The sequence below is a fragment of the Oncorhynchus masou genome, chromosome 9 (genome assembly GCF_036934945.1).
Source record: "Oncorhynchus masou masou isolate Uvic2021 chromosome 9, UVic_Omas_1.1, whole genome shotgun sequence".
Taxonomy (NCBI): Eukaryota; Metazoa; Chordata; class Actinopteri; order Salmoniformes; family Salmonidae; genus Oncorhynchus; species Oncorhynchus masou.
This window is the reverse complement of record NC_088220.1, coordinates 49604729-49616763: the sequence shown is the minus strand read 5'-3', so window position 1 is coordinate 49616763 and position 12035 is coordinate 49604729. Positions and strand designations below refer to the sequence as shown.

At 49.2% G+C, this 12035-nt stretch overlaps 1 protein-coding gene across 2 annotated transcripts in view; it reads left to right on the top strand.

Annotated features, from left to right (window-relative positions):
* dscaml1 (Down syndrome cell adhesion molecule like 1) overlaps positions 1 to 12035 on the top strand; it is a 187131-nt gene that overhangs the window by 157625 nt on the left and 17471 nt on the right. For both annotated transcript variants that reach the window (XM_064974275.1, XM_064974274.1), the window contains exons 21-25: positions 3083 to 3222; positions 5436 to 5589; positions 7248 to 7365; positions 8340 to 8503; positions 8610 to 8708. In XM_064974275.1, coding sequence (XP_064830347.1) covers positions 3083 to 3222; positions 5436 to 5589; positions 7248 to 7365; positions 8340 to 8503; positions 8610 to 8708 — 675 coding nt within the window. The remainder of the gene's footprint in view (positions 1 to 3082; positions 3223 to 5435; positions 5590 to 7247; positions 7366 to 8339; positions 8504 to 8609; positions 8709 to 12035) is intronic.

The following is a 12035-nucleotide window of genomic DNA, read 5'->3' as shown; positions in this document are numbered from 1 at the left end:
CCCGCGCCAATTCGTTGATATATATGTTGAAGAGGGTGGGGCTTAAGCTGCATCCCTGTCTAACCCCACGACCCTGTGTGAAGAAATGTGTGTGTTTTTTGCCAATTTTAACCGCACACTTGTTGTTTGTGTACATGGATTTTATGGTGTCGTATGTTTTACCCCCAACACCACTTTCCATCAGTTTGTATAGCAGACCCTCATGCCAAATTGAGTCGAAGGCTTTTTTGAAATCAACAAAGCATGAGAAGACTTTGCCTTTGTTTTGGTTTGTTTGGTTGTCAATTAGGGTGTCCAATTTGACATTTGCTCAGTACATTGTTTTCATTGAGGAAGTGTATGAGTCTGCTGTTAATGATAATGCAGAGGATTTTCCCAAGGTTACTGTTGACGCATATTCCACGGTAGTTATTGGGGTAAAATTTGTCTCCATTTTTGTGGATTGGGGTGATCAGTCCTTGGTTCCAAATATTGGGGAAGATGCCAGAGCTAAGGATGATGTTAAAGAGTTTTAGTATAGCCAATTGGAATTTGTTGTCTGTATATTTGATCATTTCATTGAGGATACCATCAACACCACAGGCCTTTTTGGGTTGGAGGGTTTTTATTTTGTGCTGTAACTCATTCAATGTAATTGGAGAATCCAGTGGGTTCTGGTAGTCTTTAATAGTTGATTCTAAGATCTGTATTTGATCATGTATATGTTTTTGCTCTTTATTCTTTGTTATAGAGCCAAAAAGATTGGAGAAGTGGTTTACCCATACATCTCCATTTTGGATAGATAATTATTTGTGTTGTTGTTTGTTTAGTGTTTTCCAATTTTTCCAGAAGTGGTTAGAGTCTATGGATTCTTCAATTACATTGAGCTGATTTCTGACATGCTGTTCCTTCTTTTTCCGTAGTGTATTTCTGTATTGTTTTAGTGATTCACCATAGTGAAGGTGTAGACTCAGGTTTTCCGGGTCTCTATGTTTTTGGTTGGACAGGATTCTCAATTTCTTTCTTAGATTTTTGCATTCTTCATCAAACCATTTGTCATTGTTGTTAATTTTCTTCTGTTTAATATTTGAGATTTTTATATTTGATAGGGAAGCTGAGAGGTCAAATATACTGTTAAGATTTTCTACTGCCAAGTTTACACCTTCACTATTACAGTGGAACGTTTTACCCAGGAAATTGTCTAAAAGGGATTGAATTTGTTGTTGCCTAATTGTTTTTTGGTAGGTTTCCAAACTGCATTCCTTCCATCTATAGCATTTCTTGATGTTACTCAGTTCCTTTGGCTTTGATGCCTCATGATTGAGTATTGCTCTGTTTAAGTAGACTGTGATTTTGCTGTGGTCTGATAGGGGTGTCAGTGGGCTGACTGTGAACGCTCTGAGAGACTCTGTGTTGAGGTCAGTGATAAAGTAGTCTACAGTACTACTGCCAATAGATGAGCTATAGGTGTACCTACCATAGGAGTCCCCTCGAAGCCTACCATTGACTATGTACATACCCAGCGTGCGACAGAGCTGCAGGAGTTGTGACCCGTTTTTGTTGGTTATGTTGTCATAGTTGTGCCTAGGGGGGCATATGTGGGAGGGAATGCTGTCACCTCCAGGCAGGTGTTTGTCCCCCTGTGTGCTGATGGTGTCAGGTTCTTGTCCGGTTCTGGCGTTTAGGTCGCCACAGACTAGTACATGTCCCTGGGCCTGGAAATGATTGATTTCCCCCTCCAGGATGGAGAAGCTGTCTTCATTAAAATATGGGGATTCTAGTGGGGGGATATAGGTAGCACACAGGAGGACATTTTTCTCTGTTAGGATCATTTCCTTTTTTAATTTCTAGCCAAATGTAGAATGTTCCTGTTTTGATTAATTTAATGGAGTGAGTTAGTTCTGCTCTATACCAAATTAGCATGCCCCCTGAGTCCCTTCCCTGTTTCACACCTGGTAGTGTGGTGGATGGGACTACCAGCACTCTGTAACCTAGAGGGCAACCAGTGGGTCTGTCTCCTCTATACCAGGTTTATTTCTCTCTCTCTCTCCCTCTCTCTCTCTTTCTCGCTTTCTCTCTTTCTCTCTCTCCCTCTCTCTCTCTCCTTCACACCATCTCTCTCTCTCTCTCTCTCTTTCTCTCTCTCCCTCTCTCTCCCTCACACCATCTCTCTCACCATCTCTCTTTCTTTCCCTCTCTCCCCCTCTCTCTCCCTCTCTCTCTCTCCCTCTGTCTCTCACACCATCTCTCTCTCCCTCCCTCTCACCATATCTCTCTCTCACACCATCTCTCTCTCTCTCACCATCTCTCTCCCTCACACCATCTCTCTCTCTCACACCATCTCTCTGTCTCTCACCATATCTCTCTCTGTCTCTCTTTCTCTCTATCTCTGTCTCTCACCATCTCTCTCTCTCTCTCTCTCTCTCCCCTGTCTCTCTCTCTCTCCTGTCTCCTCTCCTCTCTTAGTCTTCTGAGCCTCTTAAAATGAGACCAGCAAAGCTGCAAACAGCCTGTACCCTTTAACACTTCCCTAAGACCTGCTCTTTCCATGACAACCTGACCCGGTGAATCCAGGTGAAAGCCATGATCCCTTATCGATCTCCCTTGTTAAATCCACTTCAATCGGGAGACAGGTTAAAGAAGGATTCTCAAACATTGAGACAATTGAGACATGGATTTTGTATGTGTGCCATTCAGACGGTGAAAGGGCAAGACAAAAGATTGAAGTGCCTTTAAATGGGGTTACTGCTGTGTTTTTCACACTGAACAGTTTCCCGTGTGTACCAGGAATGGTCCACCCCCCAAAGGACATCCAGCCAACTTGACACAACTGTGGGAAGCATTGGAGTCAACATGGGCCAGCATCCCTGTGGAACACTTTCAACACCTTGTAGAGTCCATGCACAACAAATCGAGGCTGTTCTGAGGGCAAAAAGGGGGATGCAACTCAATATTAGGAATGTTTAGCAAACACACCTTGAAGGAGCACGCAGTTACAATATTGTTCTTGATGACAATGTCCAGATAACACAGTCCTTTATGTCTCTCATGTCCTATCCTCTCTGTAATGGTCTCTCTCTCCTCCTCTCTCACTGTCACTCAGACCCTGGTCCCCCGGCTGGCATCAAAGCTGTGCCCTCTTCCACCAGCAGTGTGGTGGTTTCCTGGCTACCCCCGCACAAGCCCAATGGAATCATCCGCAAGTACACCATCTACTGCTCCAGCCCCGGATCAGGCCAACCGGTAAGTTGGGAGAGGGGTTGGATGAAGTCAATGGTGTTTTGTCCATCTCACTCACTTGGAGGGTCCCTTGGCATGGATTATAATAGTCTCCTCTGAATGTGTTTGTGTCTGTCTCTCTGTGAGTATTTTTGTGTGTGTGTGTTTGTGCGTTCATGGGTGTGTTTGTGCGTTCATGTGTGTGTGCGTGCGTTCGTGTGTGTGTGTGTGTGCGTGCGTGTGTGTGTGTGTGTGCGTGCATTCATGTGTGCGTGTGTGTGTTCATGTGCATGCATGCATGTGGTTTGGTGCTGCAGTATCAGCAGGATGTGTGTGAAACATACCGCAGTGTGTGCGCGGGTAAGCTCACCCTTCTGCTTCATCTGCATATCTGTGTCTCATCACGTTGGCAGAACAACCTCAACTGTTCATCAACGAGGGCAGGAAACAAGCTGACAGCAAACACACACACTCACACTCACACTCACACTCTCTCTCTCAATCTCTCTCTCTCTCTCTCTCTCTCTCTCTCTCTCTCTTTTCTAGCAACACTGCGAGTCCTGAAATACAAGCATAAAACACCTCTTCCAGCATATTCACAGAGACATACACACACGCGTAACCGCACACACCCAGATATTATGTGATCCTTTACACCAAATGAATGTACCCCATTCAGACATACACATGCTCTCACTCTACTCCTCTCATTCACAAATCCCTCTCTCTCTCTGTTCTTTTCTCTCCCTCTCTCTCTCTCTCTATCTCTCTCCTCGCCCCCCACGCCGTGTGAGGGATGATTACTTTGTAAATGAGTGCGACTGGAGAGAGGGATGAGGGGAGGTTGGGTCAGACACGCCGCGCGGGGAGTACTTTTGTTCCTCGTTTCATTATCTCCCTCTATCGCTCCCCGGATCAGCGCTATCTCCGCGCCGGAGGGATATTTTAATATCCGTTGCACCGTCACACACTCCTCCCTCCCCTCCCACCACCCATCCATCCTCCACCCTGCAGAAAGAAAGCCTGAGAGGCAAAAGAAAAGAAAGAAGGAAAAGAGAGGAACAAGAGAGATAGAGGGAGCGGGAGGACAGACGATGGGGAGATGGCGAGAGGAAGGGGGGCAGGGGAGACAAAGAGAGGGGAGGGAAGGGAGAAAGAGAGGGAACAGAGGGAAGAGAAGAAAGCTTCGATGAAGCCAGACACCCCAATAGATCTCCACAGGGCTGCGTTCAGGTGAGAAACAGTGAAAAACAACATGAATACGTGAATAAATGTGCCCAGAATAAACCATTTTACACAACAACATACTGTGATACTGTATGAATATGGAGATATGCTCTCTTTCTCTCTCTTTCTTTCTCTCTCTCTCTAGTCTGTGTAAAGATGAGCAGCACAGTGACAAGCTAGGCAGCTGGAGGGCCACAGACTCATTTGGTGTGTGTGTGTGGGGGGGGGGGGCACTTCTTGGGTGCTGGGGCACCTGGGGGTGTATGAAGGGCAAGGGGCGCGGAATGTGTGTGTCTGGACAGTGATGAGGATGTGTCTAGACAGCAGACACACGGCTGGCTTAAACACACTACAATTATACAGAGCCCTGGCATCCATCCCCAGGTCATATCTGCCACAGTGTGTGTGCGTGTGTGTGTGCGTGTGCGTGTGTGTGTGTGCGTGTGTGTGCATGTGCGTGTGTGTGTGTGTGTGTGTGTGTGCGTGTGTGTTCTCCTCTGCTACTGCCTGCAGGAGATAGCCCTCATTAGACTGTCTGATTGTTAATGATATCTCTGGCTGTCTGATTGTTCTTCCCCCATTTTGTCTCCCTCCCTCGCTCTCGTCTAACCGCCTGCTCTCCCCGCGGTGTCCTCTTCACTTCCTTTTCCCTCTCTCTCTCTCTCTCTCTTTTCCAGAGGAGGTCTCTGTGCCCCCCCATGCTCTCTTCACTCACCCATCAGTCCCCCATCCCTCCTCCCCATCAACTCTACACTCTATACACACTGTGGCATTTTGATGGTAGAAAAATAATGTAGCGTAGCATGTAGCATAGCTAATTCTATTATTGTCCACCATTGTTCTCATAGCGTGTGGAGCCTAGGGCCTGTATCCATCTCGGAGTAGGACATCTCAGAGTAGGAGTGCTGATCTAGGATCTGTCCATATAATCTTATTGATTAGGACCGTAAAGTTTAAAACAGATTCTAGATCAGCGCCGGAGTGGACAGTGTGATGTTTTCTCCAACCAGGCCCCCAGTGAGTACGAGGCCAACCCTGAGCTGCTGTTCTACCGGGTCACCCACCTGAACCGCGGACAGCAGTACCTCATCTGGGCCGCCGCCGTCACCACCGCCGGACGGGGGAACATCAGCGACAAGGTCACTGTGGAGCCTGCTGGGAAGGGTGAGTCCTCCATGGGGCTGTCGGGGGGAAGGGGGCACGGGGATGGCGTTTAAGGGGGTTACGGGGTTACGGGGGTTGGTTAACCTCATGGCTTTTTGTTCCCCCTCCGTCCATCACTCTATCACAGATGTTTCCCTGGCTCTCCCCCTCTCACTCTGTGTTCATTCTCTTCTTTTCTCTTCCCTTTCTTTTTCCCCCTCTCTCCCTCTCCTCTCTATTCATCGCTCCTATTTCTCTCCCCCTCTATCACCTCTCTCTCTCTCTCTCTCTATTTCTCCCCATCTCCCCATCACCTCTCTCTCTCTCTCTCGCTCTCTCTCTCTATCTCTCCCCATCTCCCCATCTCCTCTCTCTCTATCTCTCCCCATCACCTCTCTCTCTCTCTCTCTCTCTCTCTCTCTATCTCTCCCCATCTCCTCTCTCTCTATCTCTCCCCATCACCTCTCTCTCTCTCTCCCCATCTCCCCATCACCTCTCTCTCTCTCTCCCCATCTCCCCATCACCTCTCTCTCTCTATCTCTCCCCATCTCCCCATCTTCTCTCTCTCTCTATCTCTCCCCATCGCCTCTCTCTCTCTTTCTCTCTCTCTATCTCTCCCCATCTCTTCTCTCTCTCTCCCCATCTCCTCTTTCTCTCTCTCTCTCTCTCTCCCTATCTCCTCTCTCTCTCTATCTCTCCCCATCTCCTCTCTCTCTCTCCCACTTTTTCTCTCTCCCCTCTTGCTCCTCTTTCTTGTCATTTCTGTCCATCCTCTCCTGATTGATAGGGAGCGTGCTGTCTGACAGAGGCCAGTGTTCTTAATGAGTATATGAGGAGCTAAGGGGGAACTGCTCAGATGAGCTAACCTGCCCTGGATGAGGGAGGGAGGGAGGGAGGGAGGGAGGGAGGAGGGAGGGAGGGAGGGAGGGAGGGAGGGAGGGGGAGGGAGGGAGGGAGGAGGGAGGGAGGGAGGGAGGTGACAGGGGCAGACCTGGTTAATACCCGGAGCAGCAGAGGGTCTGACTGGGCAAATGAGGAGGGCAGTATAATCAATGGCCTTTGGATTGAAGAGAGGGAGAGAGAATGAGTAAGGGAGTGCACACGCTCCTTTCTTCCTGCGACTGGCTCTGTCTCTTTCTCGTGTGTGTGTGCGTGCGTGCGTGCGTGCGCATGTGTGTGTGTGTGTGTGTGTCTCTCTGTGCCAGCTGATAAGCAGCAGTAGTAAAAGGCTGTGTGCTCCAGGCTGGCCCACTCAATACTGCATTCAGCCACAGCACAAGAGCACAAGGGCACTTGCATTAAGACGTCAAGAGTGCAAGGGAGGGAGGGAGGGAGGGAGGGAGGGAGGGAGGGAGGGAGGGAGGGAGGGAGGGAGGTGTGCCTGAGACTCCAAATGCAAACAGGTTCCATGTGAATGAAAACAGGCCATTGCTGTTGTCACATTCATTTGATTAGATATGCGCCCTCTTTTCTAATCCTTTTGTTCCTTCGTCGTTGAAATGTGCTTGAACCTGTCGCCTTACGCTTAACCTGTACTGACCTGTATTGTACATTGATTGATTACATGAAAATACATAAAATATTCAAGTTAATTAGTATACCGTTGACTAGATTTGAACAACAGACCTATTACCTCTCAAAGCAACTCTTTCTCAACTTGTGTCACAACCCTCCCTCAGCACCAGCTAAGATCCTATCGTTCGGAGGTACGGTGACCACTCCCTGGATGAAGGAGGTGAGGCTACCCTGCAGCTCAGTGGGAGAACCCACCCCCACCATCAAATGGACCAAAGACAGGTGTGACCCTAACCTCCTCAGCCCCTCCTCTCTGTCAGTCCCCCCCCCCTCCCGACACACTACCACCATGACTACCTCCCTCCATCTCTTGAACCCCAACTCCACCACCCACTGGACCAGTGTTAAATCAGTGTTGACATCAATGTTCTCTCTCTCTCTCTCTCTCTCTACCTCTCTCTACCTCTCTCTCTGTCTCTACCTCTCTCTCTCTACCTCTCTCTCTACCGCTCTCCCTCTCTCTCTCTCTCTACCGCTCTCTCTCTCTACCGCTCTCTCTCTCTACCGCTCTCTCTCTACCGCTCTCTCTCTCTACCGCTCTCTCTCTCTACCGCTCTCTCTCTACCGCTCTCTCCCTCTACCGCTCTCTCTCTCACTCTCTCTCTACCGCTCTCTCTCTCTCTCTCTCTCTACCGCTCTCTCTCTCTCTCTCTACCGCTCTCTCTCTCTCTCTCGACCGCTCTCTCTCTCTCTCTCTCTCTCTCTCTACGCTCTCTCTCTCTCTCTCTACCGCTCTCTCTCTCTCTCTCTCTCTACCGCTCTCCCTCTCTCTCTCTCTACCGCTCTCTCTCTCTACCGCTCTCTCTCTCTACCGCTCTCTCTCTCTACCTCTCTCTCTCTACCGCTCTCTCTCTCTACCTCTCTCTCTCTACCGCTCTCTCTCTCTACTGCTCTCCCTCTCTCTCTCTCTCTCTCTACCGCTCTCTCTGTCTCTACCGCTCTCTCTCTACCGCTCTCTCTCTACCTCTCTCTCTGCCTCTCTCTCTCTCTGTCTCTACCTCTCTGTCTCTCTCTCTCTCTCTCACTACCGCTCTCTACCGCTCTCTCTCTCTCTACCGCTCTCTCTACCGCTCTCTCTCTACCGCTCTCTCTCTACCTCTCTCTCTCTACCTCTCTCTCTCTACCTCTCTCTCTCTTTCTCTCTCTCTCTCTCCCACCCCCCCTCTCTCACTCCCCCCTCCCTCTCTCTCTCTCAGTGAGGACACAGCCATCCCGGTAACTCTGGACGGTCAGAGGCTCATCATGGCCAATGGCACGCTGGTCCTGCGCTCGGTAAAAGCTGAGGATTCTGGGTACTACACGTGCACGGCCACCAACACGCTGGGCTTTGACACCATCATTGTCAACCTGCTGGTGCAAGGTGAGCCCCCAGCGCACTGTCATCCCCCTCCTTTTATTGGTCAACCAGTTGTGATGCGCTGACCATGTCTGCCCCCCCCCCCCCCCCACACACACACACACCGTAGTTCCTCCGGACCAGCCCCGTCTGACTGTCTCCACCACCTCCTCCACCTCTATCACCCTGGCCTGGATCCCCGGGGACAACGGAGGATCCTCCATCAGAGGTATATACAAGTCTTACTGTGTGTGTGTGTGTGTGTGTGTTATTGCAACATAGTTTCAATAATATATAGACCTTGTCTCGCAGCTCTGGTATATAAAGCTTTTTTGAGGCCTTGCTCACAATTAATTCTATGGCAACACAATGACCAAATGATATACTGTATGTGAGGCTCTTGATCATATCATTGATCATGACACTGATGAGGAGGAGAGAGGCAAGGGAAATGACAGTGAAGATGCATTAGAGGACGAAGTGTCAGAAGTTGAAGACAACACAGAATATGATCCAGACCAATAGTCAACCGATGTGGAACAATCCAGTGATGAGGAAGAGGGCCCTGCTGAGGTTGTTGTTACAATCCAGTGATGAGGAAGAGGGCCCTGCTGAGGTTGTTGTTACATTCCAGTGATGAGGAAGAGGGCCCTGCTGAGGTTGTTGTTGCAATCCAGTGATGAGGAAGAGAGCCCTGCTGAGGTTGTTGTTACATTCCAGTGATGAGGAAGAGGGCCCTGCTGAGGTTGTTGTTGCAATCCAGTGATGAGGAAGAGGGCCCTGCTGAGGTTGTTGTTACATTCCAGTGATGAGGAAGAGGGCCCTGCTGAGGTTGTTGTTGCAATCTAGTGATGAGGAAGAGGGCCCTGCTGAGGTTGATGTTACATTCCAGTGATGAGGAAGAGGGCCCTGCTGAGGTTGTTGTTACATTCCAGTGATGAGGAAGAGGGCCCTGCTGAGGTTGTTGTTGCAATCTAGTGATGAGGAAGAGGGCCCTGCTGAGGTTGATGTTACATTCCAGTGATGAGGAAGAGGGCCCTGCTGAGGTTGTTGTTACATTCCGGTCAAAGAATGGGAATTTGTCCTGGTCTTCATCCCCACCTGAGAGGTCAGCTGTCGGCTGAAAATGTAATCAGCCGGACCCCAGGGCCAAAGAAATGTGCCATATCCCAGGTTGATGACATAAACCCCTGCCAGTATTTAAACATTTGAAATGGTTTTAAACTTTGACACAAAGTAGTCAGTGATGAATGGCACAATGTGTTTCATCTGAGTATTTGTTACAGTCAAAATAACCCATACATTATGCTTTTCTTTACTCAAAAACAAGTTGTATGAGCCCAGGTCAACGAGGCCTACAGCAAATAGAAGTTCGAAACTTGTAACGTTCACAAGAACTTCAGTTGATAAAAAGATCTAACACAACATTAGGCGATAATATATGTATTGTTATGGATTTATAATCAGCTATGATGCGGCGGCCATTTTGACCCGGGAACACAGGATGGATTAACAGGAAACTAACACAACGGGGAGGGTTAATGCTTTTCTCTCATCCTCTGTCTGTCTCTCTGCTTGCCCTCTGTCTGTCTCTCTGCTTGCCCTCTCTCTGTCTCTCTGCTTGCCCTCTCTCTGTCTCTCTGCTTGCCCTCTGTCTGTCTCTCTGCTTGCCCTCTCTCTGTCTCTCTGCTTGCCCTCTGTCTGTCTCTCTGCTTGCCCTCTCTCTGTCTCTCTGCTTGCCCTCTCTCTGTCTCTCTGCTTGCCCTCTCTCTGTCTCTCTGCTTGCCCTCTGTCCGTCTCTCTGCTTGCCCTCTGTCCGTCTCTCTGCTTGCCCTCTGTCCGTCTCTCTGCTTGCCCTCTGTCCGTCTCTCTGCTTACCCTCTGTCCGTCCATCTGCTTGCCCCCTGTGTCTCTCTGCTTGCCCTCTGTCTGTCTCTCTGCTTGCCCTCTGTCTGTCTCTCTGCTTGCCCTCTGTGTCTCTCTGCTTGCCCTCTGTGTCTCTCTGCTTGCCCTCTGTCTGTCTCTCTGCTTGCCCTCTCTCTGTCTCTCTGCTTGCCCTCTCTCTGTCTCTCTGCTTGCCCTCTGTCCGTCTCTCTGCTTGCCCTCTGTCCGTCTCTCTGCTTGCCCTCTGTCCGTCTCTCTGCTTGCCCTCTGTCCGTCTCTCTGCTTGCCCTCTGTCTGTCTCTCTGCTTGCCCTCTGTCTGTCTCTCTGCTTGCCCTCTGTGTCTCTCTGCTTGCCCTCTGTCTGTCTCTCTGCTTGCCCTCTGTGTCTCTCTGCTTGCCCTCTGTCTGTCTCTCTGCTTGCCCTCTGTCTGTCTGTCTTTGTTTTGGTTGCCAGTTAAAGGAGCTGTCGCATTGATTATCTGACTACCGGTACTGTGCGTGTGTTCAGTGTGTCTATTTGTTCAGTGATCTCTATTTTAACAAACCTAATGCGACGGTAAATCTAACTGCTGTGGGTGGAGCTTTAGGTCCAGGGGCGTCCGAAATGTTGCTGTTGTCGTTATTATGAGCGCAATAGCTGGCGGTGGCGCGGAATGGTTGGTCTTTGATGAATAAACAAGTTGTAGGTGTGCCAAGGGCTTGGCCACTCATTGGCCAATCAAGGCATTCCATGGCTTAGTAGTGTATACGTTAGTCTCAGGTTCTGTATGTTATGGATGGTCTTCGCGTTGTCATCCATCTCCAAATCACCTGGGGGGCACAGAATATTATCATCTGAGTCCATTGTTGATTGCTACTACAGTTTATTTAATACCGTAGGCTACAATAACGAGTGACAGCAACAACTGTGAGACTCAGAATTGAGCTCAGTTGCATCCTGTTTTCATTGATCCTTATTGAGATTTTGGATTGGAGTCCACCTGTGTTAAATTAAATTGATTGGACATGATTTGGAGAGGCACACACCTGTCTATACAAGGTCCCACAGTTGACAGTGCATGTCAGAGCAAAAACCAAGCCTCGAGTTCGAAGGAATTGTCCGTAGAGCTCCGAGACAGGATTGTGTCAAGGAACAGATCTGGGGATGAGTACAAACTTCTTCCATTTTTAAATGGAAGAAGTTTGGAACCACCAAGATTCTTCATAGAGCTGGCAGCCTGTCCAAACTGAGCAATTGAGGGAGAAGACCTTGGTCAGGGAGGTGACCAAGAACCTGTTGGTCACTGTGACAAAGCTCCAGACTTCCTCCGTGGAGATGAGAGAACCTTCCGCAAGACAACCATCTCTGCAGCACTCCACTATTCAGGCCTTTATGGTGGAGTGGCCAGACGGAAGCCACTCCTCAGTAAAAGGCATATGACAGCCCGTTTGGAGTTTGCCAAAAGGCACGTACAGACTCTCAGACCATGAGAAACAAGATTCTCTGGTCTGATGAAACCAAGATTGAACTATTTGGCCTGAATGCCAAGCGTCACATTTGGAGGAAACCTGGCATCAACCCTACAGTGAAGTATGGTGGTGGCAGCATCATGCTGTGTGGACGTTTTTCAGCAGTGGGGACTGGGAGACTAGCACAGAGAGATCCTTGATGATAACCTGCTCCAGAGTGCTC